Raw genomic sequence first — 13694 nt, forward strand, 5'->3', positions numbered from 1 at the left:
CCATTCCTATTAAAAACAATTGAGAGTATAGAAATAAGTGGACTTTTCCTTAAAATAATCAGTACCACTTATTTAAAACCAACAGTAAGCATCATATGCAATGGGGACAAACTGCAACCATTCCCAGTAAGATCAGAAGTGAAACAAGGTTGCCCATTATCACCATTTCTATTCAATATTATATTAGAAATGCTAGCTTTGGCAATAAGAGTTGAGAAAGAGATTAACAAAATTAGAGTAGGTAATGAGGAAACCAAATTATCACTCTTTGCTGATGATATGATGGTATATTTAGAGAATCCTAGAGATTCTACTAAAATGTTATTAGAAATAATCCATACCTTTAGCAAAGTTGCAGGATACAAAATAAACCCACATAAGTCATCAGCATTCCTAGATATCACTAACAAAGTCTAACAGTTAGAGTTACACAGAGAAATTCCATTTAAAGTAACTACTGATAGTATAAAATACTTAGCAATTTATCTGCCAAGAGAAAATCAGAAACTTTATGAGCAAAACTACAAAATACTTTCCACACAAATTAAGTCTGATCTAACCAATTGGAAAAAATATTAAATGGTCTTGGATAGGGAGAGCAAATATAATAAAGGTGACAATACTACCTAATCTATTTATTTAGCGCTATATCAATCAGATTCCCAAAAAACTATTTTAATGACCTAGAAAAAATAACAAGAAAGGTCATATGGAAAAACCAAAGTTTAAGAATTTCAAGGGAATTAATGAAAAAAAATCAAATGAAGGTGGCCTAGCTCTACCAGACCTAAAATTATCTTATAAAGCAGCAGTTGCCAAAACCATTTGGTATTGGCTAAGAAATAGACTAGTTGATCAGTGGAATAGGTTAGGTTCAAAGGACAAAACAGACAATAACTTTAATGCCTTAGAATTTGACAAACCCAAATACCCCAGCTTTTGGGATAAGAACTCACCGTTTGACAAAAATTGATGGGAAAATTTGAAACTAGTATGGCAGAAACTAGGCATTGACCCACACTTAACACCGTACACCAAGATAAGGCCAAAATGGGTTCATGACCTAGGCATAAAGAATGAGATTATAAATAAATTGGAAGAGCATAGTATAGTTTACCTCTCAGACCTGTGGAAGAGGGAGGAATTTATGACCAAAGAAGAACTAGAAATGACTATTGACCACAAAATAGAAAATTTTGATTATATTAAATTGAAAAGTTTTTGTACAAACAAAACAAATGCAGACAAGATTAGAAGGGAAGTAATAAACTGGGAAAACATTTTTATAGTCAAGGGTTCTGCTAAAAGCCTCATTTCCAAAATATATAGAGAATTGACTCTAATTTATAAGAAATCTAGCCATTTTCCAATTGATAAATGGTCAAAGGATATGAACAGACAATTCTCAGACAAAGAAATTGAAACTATTTCTAGCCATATGAAAAGATCCTCCAAGTCTTTATTAATCAGAGAACTGCAAATTAAGACAATTCTGAGATACCACTACACTCCTGTCAGATTGTCTAGAATGACAGAGAAAGATAATGCAGAATGTTGGAGGGGATGTGGTAAAACAGGGACATTAATACATTGTTGGTGGAATTGTGAATACATCCAGCCATTCTGGAGAGCGATTTGGAACTATGCTCAAAAAGTTATCAAACTGTGCATACCCTTTGATCCAGTAGTGTTACTACTGGGCTTATATCCCAAAGAGACTTTATAGAAGGGAAAGGGTCTTGTTCATGCAAGAATGTTTGTGGCAGGTCTCTTTGTAGTGGCCAGAAACTGGAAACTGAGTGGATGTCCATCAATTGGAGAATGGCTGAATAAATTGTGGTATATGAATATTATGGGATATTATTGTTCGGTAAGAAATGACCAGTAGGATGATTTCAGAAAGGCCTGGAGAACTGATACTGAGTGAAATGAGCAGGACCAGGAGATCATTATATACTTCAACAAAAATACTATATGATGACCAATTCTGATGGACCTGACCATCTTCAGCAATGAAATGAACTAAATAAGTTCCAATGGAGCAGGAATGAATTGAACCAGCTATGCCCAGTGAAAAGAACTGTGGGAGGTGACTATGAAATATTACATAGAATTCCCAATTGCTCTATTTTTGCCCACCTTCATTTTTTATTTCCTTCACAGGCTAATTGTACACTATTTCAGAGTCCAATTCTTTTTGTATAGCAAAATAACTATTTGGACATGTATAATTATTTTGTATTTAATTTATACTTTAGTATATTTTACATGTATTGGTCAACCTGCCATCTGGGGAAGGGGATGGGGGGAAGGAGAACAACAATTGGAACAAAAGGTTTGGCAATTATCAATGATATAAAATTACTCAGGCATATAACTTCTAAATAAAAAGTTATAATAAAAAAAATTAAAAATAAAATTAAAAAATGTAAAAAAAATGCCAATAAAGCATTAAAAGAGTACTTTGCTCCTGTAGTAAAAGTTGGCTTTTTTGGAGTATGGGTCCATTCTGGGTGATATTATGAAAACTGGCCCTCTATTCAGGAATTAATGATCATCCCCATAGCAAATGTAAAACACTGAGACATACCAAGGAGTACCTCAGTTCCAAGGGAAAACCTAGGGTTTACTTAGGGAGATCCTATACTCTAAATTTAGGTATTAGGTATGCAAAGTAGCTTTAAAAGACCTTGACATGTAAACAAAAATCTTTCTTTAAAAAAATATTTATTTTATATTATCTACCAGTTACAATCAAAACAATTTTTACATGCATTTTTAAGATTTTTGAGTTCTAGGTCCTCTCCCTTTTCCCCAGAAATAAGAAACCACATGTGAAGTTATGCAAAACATTCCCATAAAAGCCAAATTGTGAAAGAAAATATAAATTCCCCACCTTAATGGAAATAAAAACCCTCAAGAAAAATTAAGTTAAAAAGAGAGAGAGAGGGAGAGACAGAGAGATACAGATACAGGATGCTTCAATCTATATTTGAACTCCATCAATTCCTTCTCTGAGTATAGATAGGATTCTACTTGAAAGACAACACAGTATTATTGCAAAGTAGGGGTGGATGATTATATACAGAGACCAATAATGTTATTTACACCTGTCATCCCAGAGCATTGCTTTTACTTTGTATATGGTGTATTTGATTTTGTTCATGGATGACTTTCCAGTTTTGTTTTTTTTTCACTGAGAGCATGTTGCTCATCATTTTCCAGAAAACAACAATATTCCATCAGAGAAACTTGCTTTGATATATATTACAATTACTATTTCTAATTGTATTGCTTTCCATATATTCTCTCTTCTTTTACCTTGTCCCTTATCAAAAGTGGTTTGCTAGTGAGTACTCCCTCCTCAAATATGACCTCTTTTTTATCACCTTGCCCCCTTCCCACATATAAGTCCCTTCCTATTTTCCTACAGGGTAAGATAGATTTCAATACCCCTATTGAATATATGTCATTTCCTATTTGAGCCAGTTTAATGAAAGTAAGATTCACTCACTCACCCTCTTCTCCATTCACTATAAAAGCGTTTTCTTGCCTCTTTTTTATGGCAGATAATTTCTACCATTCCACTTCCCCTTTTCTCTTTCTTCCAGTACATTCTTTCTTCACATCTTAATTTCATCATTTAAAAAATAATATTCATTCATATTCCACTCACAGCCATATCTTCTAGCAAAATATATTCCTTTTAACTGCCATGATAATGAGAATGTTCTAATGAGTTACAAGTATCACTCTTCTATGTAGGAGTGTAAACAGATAAACCTTAAGTCCCAAAAACTTCCAGCCAAGATGGTAGAGGGTGGCACACAGTTGTGTAAGTTCTGCCTTTTCTCTCAGAATTCATTTCATGACAAGCCTCTGAATTAATGCTTGACTTAAAAAAACAAAACAAAACAAAACACAACACAAATATTTACCAAGAGAAGACATCCTTGAAATTTGCCAGGAAAGTCCTGTTTTTGCTCGAGGGCGGGGATGGTTTTAGATCGGGCACAGGCTGAGGGCAGGCAGCAGCAGCGAGAGCACGGGAGGCAGCTCACAGCCAAGCAGACTAGATAAGGTGGGGTGTGATCTCAGCCATCTCTGTGGGGAGAGATTTGCTACAGGATTGGATACCTTGCCCTGGCAGCAAATCAGCAGACAAGCAGAAAAGCTAAAAACAGCAGGAGTGAACAATACAACACCAAAGAGCAGGAGTCTCCCGGGACCTGGCCATCCCTCCCCCACAGGGTCTCAGCATGCTCTCAGAGTCTCAGAGTGCAGGCGCAGCACAGCCATCACTGTCCTGCTAGTGCCTCACTGCTTCCCTCCCCCACCCCCTCTGCTTTAGGGGAAGCTCAGTAACATCATCCAGCCCCTCCTCCCAAAAAAGCAGATTCTATTTGGATTTTTTTTTCTTTGCTAGTTTGGCTTTCATTCTTCTCTGCAAAATGAGTAAAAAATTAAAAAGAACCTTAACCATTGACAACTTCTATATGTATAGAGAGCAGACTCTAAAACCTGAGGAGACTAAAAAGACACTGTCTCCAGGTGACCCAAAGGAGATCATCTGTTCCTCAGCACAGATGAATCTCATAGAAGAAATTTAAAAGGCTCTCACAAGTGAGCTAGAAGAAAAATGGGAAAAGGAGAGGGAGGCTTGGCAAGAGAGTCTGGAGAAATCATCCCACTAATTTAAAGACAGAGTGGATAAAGAAATCAAATCCTTAAAAAATAGGATTAGTGAAGTGGAAACAGAAAATAGCTCTCTAAAAAATAAAACTGGCGAAATGGAAAAAAAAATTCCATAAAACAAAACAACTCAATTGGACAATTAGAAAAAGATATAAAAAAAAGTGAGAGAAGAAAATACTTCATTGAAAATCAGAATTGAACAAATGAAATTGAATGACTTGAGGAGACAACAAGAATCAGTCAAGCAAAACCAAAAAAAAAATCAGACAATGGGAAAAAAATGTGAAATACCTTCTTGGGAAAACAACAGACCTGGAAAATAGATGCAGGAGAGATAATCTGAGAATTATTGGACTCCCAGAAAAACATGATGAAAAAAAGAGCCTGGACACTATTGTCCAGGAAATTATCCAAGAGAACTGCCCAGAAGTCATAGAAACACAGGGTAAAATAGACATTGAAAGAATTCATTGATCACCTACTGAAAGGGATCCTAAAATCAAAACACCAAGAAATATAGTAGCCAAATGCCAGAACTCTCAGATGAAGGAAAAAATACTGCAAGCAGCTAGAAAAACCCAGTTCAAATATAGAGGAGCCACAATAAGGATTACCCAGGATCTAGCAGCATCCACCTTAAAAGATCAAAGGACCTGCAATATGATATTCTGAAAGGCTAAAGAACTCGGTATGCAACCAAAAATAACTTTCCCAGCCAGAATGAGCATCTTTTTCCAGGGAAGAAGATGGTCATTCAACGAAATAAGTGAATTTCACCTATTTTTGATGAAAAAACCAGAACTTAACAAAAAGTTTGATCTACAAATACAGAACTCAGGATAAACCTAAAAAGGGAAAAAGAAATTTTGGAAACTATATTTTTGTTATAAAGATATATAAAGAATACATGTATACCTTGTTGTAGAAACTAGAGGTGGAAAGGACATTGTACCGTAAAAAGGGTAAAGTGGGGGTACTACAACTCACGAAGAGGCAAAAAAAAAAACCCTATTATATATGAGAGAAAGAATGGAGGGGGATGAATACAATGAATATCTTACTGCTATCAGAATTGTCTTTAAGAGAAAAATTTTAGACATATTCAATTTATGGTGAAACTTCTCCCACCTGGTTGAAAAGTGAGAAGGGAAAACTGAAAAGAGAAGGAATAAGCTAAGTGGAAGGGAATATGGAAACTGTGAGGGAAAGGAGTAAAACAGGAAGAGGAACTCTAAGATGAAGGGAGGGATACTAAAAAGGGAAGACTGTGAGAAGCAAGTAGTGTTCACAAGTTTATTAATACTGGGAAAGGAGGTAAGGGAAAAAGAAGGGAGAAAAGCATAAACAGGGGTTAACAAGATGGCAAGTAATACAGAAGTGGTAATTTTAAGCATAAATGTGAATGGGGTAAACTCCCCCATAAAGAGGAAACGGTAAGCAGAATGGATTAGAAGACAGAATCCTACAATATGTTCTTTACAGGAAACATACCTGAAGCAGGGAGATACATGCAGAGTAAAGGTAAAAGATTAGAGCAAAATCTACTATGCTTCACATGAGGTCAAAAAACCAGGAATAGCCATCCTGATCTCAGATCAAGAAAAAGCAAAAATTGATCTAATTAAAAGGCATAAGGAAGGACACTATACCTTGCTAAAGGGTAGCATAGATTATGAAGCAATATCAATATTGAACACATATGCCCCTAGTGGTGTAGCATCTAAATTCTTTTTTTTTTTCATCTGTGATTTTTAAAATTTTATTATTATTATTATTTTATTATAATAACTTTTTATTGACAGAACCCACGCCAGAGTAATTTTTTACAACATTATTCCTTGGACTCACTTCTGTTCCAATTTTTCCCTTCTCTCCCTCCACCTCCTCCCCTAGATGGCAAGCAGTCCTATATATGTTAAATATGCCGCAGTATATTCTAGATACAATATATGTGTGCAGAACCAAACAGTTCTCTTGTTGCACAGGGAGAATTGGATTCAGAAGGTAGAAATACTCCAGGAAGAAAAACAAAAATACAAACAGTTTACATTCATTTCCCAGTGTTTTTTCTTTGGGTGTAGCTGCTTCTGTCCATAATTGATCAATTGAAACTGAGTTGGGTCTCTTTGTCAAATAAATCCACTTCCATCAGAATACATCTTCATACAGTATTGTTGTTGAAGTATATAATGATCTCCTGCTTCTGCTCATTTCACTTAGCATCAGTTCATGTAAGTCTTGCCAAGCCTCTCTGTATTCATCCTGCTGGTCATTTCTTACAGAATAATAATATTCCATAACATTCATATACCACAGCTTACCCAACCATTCTCCAATTGATGGGCTTCCATTCATTTTCCAGTTTTTAGCCACTACAAACAGGGCTGCCACAAACATTTTGGTACATACAGGTCCCTTTTCTTTCTTTAGTATCTCTTTGGGGTATAAGCCCAGTAGTGGCACTGCCGGATCAAAGGGTATGCACAGTTTGACAACTTTTTGGGCTTAATTCCAGATTGCTCTACAGAATGGTTGGATTGGTTTACAACTCCACCAACAATGTATCAATGTCCTAGTTTTCCCGCATCCCTTCTAACATTCATCATTATTTTTTTCCTGTCATCTTAGCCAATCTGACAGGTATGTAATGGTATCTCAGAGTTGTCTTAATTTGCATTTCTTTGATCAATAGTGATTTGGAACAATCTTTCATATGAGTGGTAATAGTTTCAACTTCATCATCTGAAAATTGTTCATATCCATTGAGCATTTATCAATTGGAATATGGCTTGATTTCTTATAAATTAGAGTCAATTCTCTATATATTTTGGAAATGAGGCCTTTATCAGAACCTTTAACTTTGAAAATGTTTTCCCAGTTTGTTGCTTCCCTTCTAATCTTGTTTGCATTAGTTTTCTTTGTACAAAGGCTTTTTAATTTGATATAATCAAAATTTCCTATTTTGTGATCAGTAATGTTCTCTAGTTTATCTATGGTTAAAATCCTCCACAAATCTGAGAGATAAACTATCCTAAGTCCCTTAATCCCAATTGCCTCAGCAAAAAAATAAAAAATCACATGATTATGTCAACAGATGCTTAAAGATAATATAGATGCTTTGATAAAAACAGAATTTATTGATGAATATAATATAAAATATATATTCAATATGTTAATATATATTATATACATACACACACATGCACACACACACACACATATATATATGTATATATATACATATATATATATATATATATATATATATATATATATATATATATATATATAATATATATATATATATAGTATTTCACAGTAAGGACAAAATCCAACAAAATAAGCAATGGAGATATATTATCTTCCCACTAATTTGAGGCGTAGAACAAGTGATAATTTTAACTATATCTATTTGGCATGGAATTTGAAGTTATAAATACTAGAAAATAGAAAAAAATGTTAAGAGATTGACATTATTAGTATGATCCACGTATTATTGTTTTCAGCTCAAGTGTCCTGAAATCCAAAAGATTCAAATATAATTATTCAGATAGTAATGAGTTCATTAAAATCACAGCATATAGCATGCAGAGAAGATGGCTATTAAATGAATAGGGATTACAGGGGAGAAAATATTTGCTCAATGACACTGAAATAAAAAAGCAAAATAAAATCATCAAGTTAAAAATAACAGATTTGGAAAATGTGTCAGGCATATTTGATGCATAAAATTTTGAAATAAAAGAGGAATTTGTGTGACTTTACAAATTAATGAAAAAGCTTTTCTTACATGCCTTATCACATGCCAAAACAAGACACTCAACTCTGGGAAAATAAGTGAAAAAAAATAATCTTGCCCTCAAGGGACTTATATTCTATAAGCAATTGACAAAGGCAGTTTATAATTACTAATAAATAGACAATAATACTAACAAAATCTTCAAAAGAGGAAACATATTTTTAATAACATAACACATGCATTCAATTCAAAGTAGCATATGTTGTCTTCTCTCTCCTCTCTGCTTCTTTAATCTGTTGACTTCTCAGATTTATATTTCTTAGCTCTATAATCTTCTAAATTCTATTCAAACCTTGTAGCATCAGCTAATATTTCTATGACAAAAAAATGAGATGATGGAGTTGAGAAACAAAAAAGATGATCAAGTCTGATTACTTTATAACTTTATACTTTAGTATCTCTTTGGGGTATAAACCCAGTAGTGGCACTGCTGGATCAAAGGGTATGCACAGTTTGACAACTTTTTGGGCTTAATTCCAGATTGCTCTACAGAATGGTTGGATTGGTTCACAACTCCACCAACAATGTATCAATGTCCCAGTGGCTCTTTTGAACAATGAGATGATCCAGGCCAGTTCCAATGATCTTGTAATGAAGAAAGCCATCTACATCCAGAGAAAGCACTGTAGAAATTGAGTGTGGATTACAACATAGCATTTTTACTTTTTGTTGTTGTTTGCTTGCACTTTATTTTCTTTCTCAATTTTTCCCTTTTTCATTTGATTTTTCTTGTGCAGCAAGATAATTGTATAAATATGTATTGATATATTGGAATTAACATATATATTTACCATGTTTAACAAAAATTGTATTACTTGCCATCTAGGGAAGGGGGAGAGGAGGGAGGGAAAAGTGGGACATAATGTTTTGTAAGGGTTAATGTTGAAAAATTATCCTTGCATATGTTTTGAAAATTAAAAAAAAAAAACCTTTAAGAAAAAAAAAAAAGAAAGAAATGTGACTTTGCCCATAAGGGGAGCAGAGATGTTCAGAACAGCCGCAGTTACATACATTAGGTAAAGCATGATCCATAATATTCCCTAAAGAGAGCAAGGATTTATTTATTTATATGCTTTATTGGCAGGACTTTTTATTTGTTTGTGACCATTCCACTCACTGAAAATAGTGCAAATTGGTAGATTGCAGATTTCTAAGTAGATCAGTTTTGTGATTATTATTAATGATTAAACATTAAAGAAATCATCCTAAATTATTTATTTAAATGGGAAGCACTGTGCTAGGGAAGGGACACATAGGGATTAAAGTTGTGAGAAACAAATAGTCTGTCTTCATATTGGGGTCATTTCTAGAATCCCGAGTGGGTGGCAGACTTTCACCCTAACCAGTCAGTGTAAATGACGGAAGCAAATCCATCTTTTCAAGGCAAAGAAGCTTGAAAAGATTTGAAGAATATATGCCATAGTATTGGTTTATGTTATTGGATAACCCTTGATCAAACAAGAATTATATGTCACTAGTTGCAAACAAAGTTTAATTGGTTATATTGATATTCATTTTTAAAGTCATCACAAATCAATTAAAAGTCAAAGGGGTCAAGTGCATTAATTTCTTTTCTTTTTTTCTGACTCTTCTAGGTTTTCTGTGATTTTCATGGACATTCTCAGAAAAAGAATGTGTTTTTCTATGGTTGCAGCATCAAGGAGACCTTATGGCAAGCAGGTTGCCCAGTGGACCCTTCCATTGTCTCTGAAGATGTTGGATATAGGGTAAATTATTTGGAGGCATAGTGCCAATTATTCTACTAATACCCGCTTTGAGTTCATACTTATTAGAACCACAAGGTTCTTTAACCTATGTGATTTTAGGCCAGGTTCTTATATATGGGAAGTCCTCCAATAGTTTCATTTCATGCTTGCTCTCTAGGTATTAACTACAAGATAGGTAGGATCCACACATGTTCCATTGTCACCAATACTAAGGCATTTTATACAAAGCAGTGCGATTTTAAAATCCATACTAATAGATTTCTGTATTCTCAGTATCTAGATTGTTATTATTAGTTCATTGATTCTTAGATAGTTTTATCTCCTCATTGTTTTATCATAATTCTTTTGATTTCTTTTTCTTTGCTTATTTCTAAAATACAACATTTATATTACAATATTGAATAATGGGGATCTTTATTTCACCCTTCATCTTATTGGGAATGTTTCTAGCTTTTTTCCTTACAAATAATGCTTGGTATAGGTTTTAGCTAAGTGCTGTTTATCATTTTAAGGAACACTCCATTTATTCATATGCTCTCTAGTGTTTTTAATAGGCATGAATGCTGTATTTTCTCAAGAGTTTATCCTGCATCTATTGAGGTTATCTTATAATTTCTGTTGATTTTGTTATTGTTATAGTCAATTATAGCAATAGTTTTCCTACTGAACTAGCCCTGATTTCTGGTATAAATCCCATTTGGTCATAATATTCTGCTGATAAATTTTTATAATCTCTTTGCTAATAGATTTTTTTTTTTTGCATCAATGTTCATTAGAGAGATTGAACTGTAATTTCCTTTCTCTGTTTTGTTTTCCTGGTTTAGGTATCAGTGACACATTTGTGTCATTTGCAAGAAGACTCTTTCTTTATCTATTTTTTCAAATAATTTACATATTATTGTAATTAATTGTCTTTAAAGGTTTGGTACAATTCATCTCTAAATCCATCTATCCCTGGACTTTTCTTAGAGAGTTTACTGATGGCTTATTTAATTTCTTTTCCTAAAATGGGACTATTCAAATAATTTATTTTTGTTAATGTGGGCAATTTATATTTTTAAAATACTCAAATTATCATTAGGTTGTCATTTTTGGCATATAGTTAGGCAAAATAGATCCTAATTATTGCATTAATTTTTCTGCATTGTTGGTAAATTCATCCTTTTAATTTTTGATGCTGGTAATTTCTTCTTTTTTTTTTTCTTTCCTTTTACTAATCAAATTAACCAAAGATTTTTCTATTGTGTATGTTTTTTCCAGTAAGCCACATTTACTTTTTATTAATTATTTCAGTAGTTTTTAAAGTTTCAATTTTATTGATTTCTCCTTTGATTTTTGGAATTCCTAATTTAGTATTTAATTGGGGATTTTTAATTTGGTCTTTTCCTAACTTTTTTAGTTGCATCTCAAATTCTTTGATATTCTCTTCCTCTATTTTATTCATGCAACTACTTAGAAATGTAAAATATCTCTTAAGAACTGCTTTGGCTGCATCCTATAGTTTTTGCTATATTGTCTCATTATTGTCATTCTCTTGGATGAAATTATTGTTTGTTTCTATGATTTGTTGTATGACCCTCTTATTCTTTAGAATTAAAATATATAATTTCCAATTAACTTTTAGTCTATCTTTCCTCGCATTTTATTGAATGTAATTTTATTGCATCATTGTCTGAAAAGGAAGCATTTACTATTTCTGCCTTTTTGCATTTGATTATGAGGTTTTTATACCCTAATACATGGGACTTTTTTGTTAATGCCCATGTACTGCTGAGAAAAGCAATATTTCTTTCTATCTTTACCCAATTTTCTCCAGAAGTCTATCATATCTATGTTTTCTAGTATAATATTAATCTACATGGTTTCTTTCTTTTTTTTGATTTTGTAATTAGATTTATCTAATTCTGACAGGGGGTGTTAAGGTCTACCACTAGAATATTTTTTTCTATTTATTCCTGGACTGGCTTAACTTCACCACAAATTTGGACACTGTACAATTTGGTACATATAGATTTAATATCAGTACTAATTCATTGTTTATGGTACCCCTTAACAAAATGTAGTTTCCTTCCTTATCTCTTAATTAGATCTAATTTTATTTTTGTTTTATCTGAAAACAGAATTGCTCCCCCTGCCTTTATTGGGGAGAAGTTTGGCTGAAACATAATCCTGGTCCAGCCTTTCATCCTTACTCTTTCTATTTCTCTTTATTTCAAATGTGTTTCTTATATAAAGCATGTTTTAGAATTGTTTTTTACTCCACTCTGCTATTAACTTTTGTTATATGGGAGAATTTATCCCATTCCCATTTATGATTACCAGCTGTATTTCCTTCCATTCTACTTTCTTCCCTGTACATAATTTTGTTCTCACTTTCCACTTAGTGGACACTTAATAGTATTTTGTTTCTAACCCATTCTGCCCTCAACCTACTCTATCTTATATCACATCTTTTATTTTCTCTTGCCTCTTTTTCCTAGTGTTTCTGTCTTTCTTTCTTTGCAATCTCTCACTTTTTGCCCCCTTTCTCCTCCTACTTCCTTATAGGGTAAGGTAAATGTCAATATCCAAATGAATGAAAATTTATATGAGATCAAGCTTCAAATCATACTGATCCCTTTTCTTCTTTCCCTTTATTGTGAGAGCTCTTATATGCCTTGTCATATTATCTAATTTATCATATTTTGCCTCCCCTTTCCTCTTTTCCCAGTACAATACTTTTCTACCTCTTTAAATCTTTTTCTTTGAAATCACCACATCAGAAACAATTCATACCCACATCTTTAATCCATGAATGCCTCCTTCTAATTGCCACAACAAAATAATATAGTTCTCAAGTGTTACAAGTATTATTTTCCCATCTAGGGATATAAGAATTTTTACCTTTGAATAATATTTTTTTTCTTTTTATTTTTTTCTTGAGCCCTGTATTTGAAGATTAAAATTTTATTTTACTTCTGTTTTTTCTAATAGACATGATTGAAAGTTCCTTACTTCATTGAAGATTTATTTCCTTCCCTGAAAGATGTTGCTCAATTTTGCTGGATAGTTGATGGTAGTAATGCCAGGTCTTTTGCCTATTTTCATATGGTGTTCCAGGGCTCCAATTATTTATTGTAGAAGTTGCCAGATCATCCTGCCAGTTTCACCTGAGTCTTGTTCATTGATACTTGAGTTGTTTCCTTCCCCCCCTTGAATCTTAGTATTTTTTCCCTTGACCATTATAGTTCCGGAGTTTTGCAGCAGTGTTTCTTGGGGTTTCCTTGAAAGATTTCTTTCCAGAGGTGATTGATTATTTAGTCCCCTGGTTCTCATACATTAGGGCAGTTTTCCTTGATGATCTATTCAAGAATATTGTCTAGGCTTTTTCTATTTTGGTTGTGTTCTTCAGGTAGACCAATGCTTTTAAAATTGTCTCTCCTGGCTCTGTTTTCCAGATCAGCTGTCTTCCCAATGGGCTACTTTACATGTTC

General features: G+C 33.3%; 1 protein-coding gene across 1 annotated transcript in view; it reads left to right on the plus strand.

Annotated features, from left to right (window-relative positions):
- AGBL1 (AGBL carboxypeptidase 1) overlaps window positions 1-13694 on the plus strand; it is a 1144955-nt gene that overhangs the window by 623642 nt on the left and 507619 nt on the right. The window contains exon 20 of the mRNA XM_051981064.1: window positions 10090-10221. Within this exon, the coding sequence (XP_051837024.1) occupies window positions 10090-10221 (132 nt within the window). The remainder of the gene's footprint in view (window positions 1-10089; window positions 10222-13694) is intronic.

The sequence above is a fragment of the Antechinus flavipes genome, chromosome 2, assembly GCF_016432865.1.
Source record: "Antechinus flavipes isolate AdamAnt ecotype Samford, QLD, Australia chromosome 2, AdamAnt_v2, whole genome shotgun sequence".
NCBI classification, from domain to species: domain Eukaryota; kingdom Metazoa; phylum Chordata; class Mammalia; order Dasyuromorphia; family Dasyuridae; genus Antechinus; species Antechinus flavipes.